At 46.3% G+C, this 3,615-nt stretch overlaps 1 protein-coding gene across 11 annotated transcripts in view; it reads left to right on the top strand.

Annotated features, from left to right (window-relative positions):
* Positions 1–3,615, top strand: part of CLASP1 (cytoplasmic linker associated protein 1) — a 273,539-nt gene that overhangs the window by 148,724 nt on the left and 121,200 nt on the right. For all 11 annotated transcript variants that reach the window (XM_055087270.1, XM_028501167.2, XM_055087294.1 and 8 more), the window contains 2 exons: positions 1,696–1,788; positions 2,756–2,901. In XM_055087270.1, coding sequence (XP_054943245.1) covers positions 1,696–1,788; positions 2,756–2,901 — 239 coding nt within the window. The remainder of the gene's footprint in view (positions 1–1,695; positions 1,789–2,755; positions 2,902–3,615) is intronic.

Here is a 3,615-nt window from a genome sequence, read left to right as displayed (position 1 = left end):
GTTCGTGCCCCGGTCCGGGAAGATCCCACATACCGCGGAGATGCTGGGCCCGTGAGCCATGGCCGCTGAGCCTGCGCGTCCAGAGCCTGTGCTCCGCCACGGGTGAGGCCACAACAGTGAGAGGCCCGCGTACCGCAAAAAAAACAAAAAAAAAACAAAAAAAAAACAAGGATGGGCTTATTCTTCAAGTTTCGCTTTTCAAGGGTGCGACATGCGGAGTTTCTTACGAGGTAGGGTAATTCTGACTGTCAGGCCCACAGGAGATCTGAGGTTGCAGACCAGGAAATGAAGAGCGAAAGTCACGGCCCAAGATGACCTTTCAGTAAGAACTGAGAGAAGTAACTTGCTCCTGCAGTGAGTGTGTGGGTCAGGTCACCGAAAAGAGGGGGAAATGAGGCATTAGGTTAGAAGAGAGAACCAAGAAGCAGGCTTATGTAGGGATTTTCCTCAGAAAGAAAAGTTTGTAAAGTTGAGGGATTTGGGTGTCTGAAAACTACAAAAAATGGTTTCATAAAATCTTAGTTTATTCCATCTTGATGCTCCCCTTAAGTACCACCTGACAGAGGCGGCGGAGTTGACTGACAGAAGCTGGGGTACAGCCACACTTTTCAGACTGCTTTGTGCCTCAGCACTGTCTCTCGTTGATCGGGGCTTGTGCTACATCAGGTGTCCGTGCTCTGGATTCCTACAGCGCTTAATGTCTGTGTGAATCCCTTGTCACCTGCTGCTTGGTCGCCGTGTGTGTATAAAGCAGGTAACAAGTGTTTTAGGCTCCGGACCATCCTTACTTCCTTGACCTTCCCAGCGTGCCTCACTCTTGGTTGTTTTGGGTTTTTTTTCCCCCTCACTGTCCTATGGGTAATACGTGAGGATAAATGAGAGAGCAGACCTGAAGGTATTTAAAGTTACAAGTACAGACGTACTTGCTGTATTGCGCTTCACTTTGTTGTGCTTCACGGATACTGCGGTTTTACAGACTGAAGGTCTGCGGCCACCCTGCGTCGAGCACGTCCGTTGGTGCCCTTTTTCCAACGGCATTTGCTCACCTCGTGTCTCTGTGCCACGTTTTGGTAATTCTCACAATATTTCAAACCCTCCATCAGCAAAAAGATTACAGTTCACTGAAAACTCAGAGGATGGTTAGCATTTTTTAGCAAGAAAGTATTTTTAAATTAAGGTATGCACACTTTTTTTTAGACATAATGCTATTGCCCAGTTAATAGACTACAGTCTAGGAGACCAAAAGAATTCGTGTGACTTGCTGCATTGCAATATTCACTTTATGACAGGGGTCTGGAAGCGACCCGTCAGTGTCTCTGAGGTCTGCCTGTATAATGTGGTGTTACAGAAAACGCTAAGAGTCATCAATGACTCGTGCATCACTGCCGGTTCCCCAGTGGGCTTTTTTCTCTTTTGTACATGAAATGATCTGTTAGCTTATAGTAAAGCCGTATTTGAGGCCAGGTTATCCGTCCGTACGTGGGCATGGGATCTAGTCGGTATACATTCACAGCAGGAAGGGAGCTCCATCTAAGGCAAACTTGACTAGATGTTATCTTGAAGGCCCTTCTGGAGAATGAAGTAATTTCTTTTACTGGGCTTACTAAGTGCCCTTGACTTCGGGTAATTACGGAGTAATCTTGTTGATTCTGTACATTTTCTCCCGTTGACTGTGAATCGATTTTGCTTTTGCAGATCTACTCCAGCCGAGACCTTGAGGAGTCGGTAAACAAGATTAGGGAGATACTGTCTGACGACAAGCACGACTGGGAGCAGAGAGTGAACGCCGTAAGCCGCCGGCTGCGCGACTGCGTTTGCGCGCTCGATATCCACGTGGTCTGAGCACTCTGTTACGAAGTTGGGGTGCAGCTGTGATGAACCTTAAGTAGCAGATATTTTAAACATAAGCATCCACGTTTACACGTCGCCTTTTTAGTAGATTGCTTCACTTCTGTTCTTCAGACATGCCAGCTTCTATCTTTTTGTGCATCCTGTACTTTCAGCCGAGACCCACCTGTGGTACGGCCACCGCTCCTGCCTCGGTAGAGATGTAACTCTGTGACCGTTGGCCAGGAAAGCGGCTTTTTAGTGACACTTTCAGTGTGTGTCTCTCTATCCCTTGTTCTCTTCACAGCACTTCTGCCCCCTCTGTTTTTCAAAGTGGATTAATGAAAAGAAGGGGGCCGAACATGAAAGTGCAGGGGCATGAAGTGAAGGCGTGTCTTTTCTGAGGAGAGCGATCGTGCGTTGGTTGTCTGGCAGGAAGAGGGCTGGGAACACGGCTGTGTGTCCGTTCTGGATGCACGCTAGCCCTTTAGTAAAGACACAGCGGCGCGTACTGTGCAAAGGCTGTAGCGTCGCTTCTTCCTGTGATTCACTGAGTAAATGGCGGTTGGAGTGGGGTGCGGGGGAAGGTGAGCTCAGGGAAGGAGCTTTTACAGGCTACAGTGAGGGTTTAGTCACTCTATCCTTAGCATCACAGCATCCGTAAGTCACTAAACTGTTTCCCATGAAAACGTATGCTTTACAGAAGAATTGTATTCCATTTATCACAGACACTAAGTTTACAAATCATTAGTTCTTATTTATGATACCTAGATAGATCAGCAACTATTTAGTTGGCTGAATTCTTTCTGGAAAACTCTCTACCGTTTAACTTTGATGTTGATCTCTAATATTTGATGGCTTCTATTGTTTTGTATGTTCTGTTCTAAGAATTGTTTTGCCTGTCTCTTCGTCTTCTCCATCCCCTTAGCTAAAAAAGATTAGATCTTTACTTTTGGCTGGTGCTGCTGAGTATGATAACTTCTTCCAACATTTGCGTCTTTTGGACGGAGCCTTTAAACTATCGGCTAAGGATCTGCGGTCTCAGGTAGTGCGGGAGGCTTGTATCACCTTGGGGTAAGGATTGCAACACTCCCGATTCTCACATCATAAAATAGCCTCGTGATGGTGCTTCAGAGATGGCTCATTGAATACGCCCACTGGGTCTCTTTCACGGAACTTTCAACTGGTCTCCAAGACCCATTCCAGTTACGCTTCTGTTAGCACTTTTACAATAGTTCCCGACCAGTTGTGTTGAGTCTGACAGATTTTAAATTTTATTCAGTGACTTAGCTCTGAAGCCTCTATTTTAAACTTGAAGCAGTTATTAATAATATGGAAAAATGAAATTTTATAAACTTTTGTCCTCAGCTTTTTCACTGATTTTGCTGGCAGGTGATAGCATGATTATTAGAATGTTTGTCTCTAGAAGAGTACTGTAGCTATAAGGTTAAAGGCATGTACTGCGGGGAAGTTTTGTTTTATCCTCACTAAATCTGTATCAGTATCTAAAACTTCTGTCTCAGAAAATATGTTAGAATATCAGAGCAGCAGCAATAGTAAGGTGGCTTTGCAGCTGTTTAAAGTTTTGACCTCAGACACTGAAGTGTGAATGTTGTATGTTAAAAATAAACAGCAAGGGGCTTCCCTGGTGGTGCAGTGGTTGAGAGTCCGTCTGCCGATGCAGGGGACACGGGTTCGTGCCCCGGTCCGGGAAGATCCCACGTGCCGCGATGCGGCTGGGCCCGTGAGCCGTGGCCGCTGAGCCTGTGCGTCTGGAGCCTGCGCTCT

The sequence above is a fragment of the Physeter macrocephalus genome, chromosome 2 (assembly GCF_002837175.3).
Source record: "Physeter macrocephalus isolate SW-GA chromosome 2, ASM283717v5, whole genome shotgun sequence".
Classification (NCBI taxonomy): domain Eukaryota; kingdom Metazoa; phylum Chordata; class Mammalia; order Artiodactyla; family Physeteridae; genus Physeter; species Physeter macrocephalus.
The sequence above is the reverse complement of the archived record's forward strand: the minus strand, read 5'-3'. Positions and strand labels throughout refer to the sequence as shown.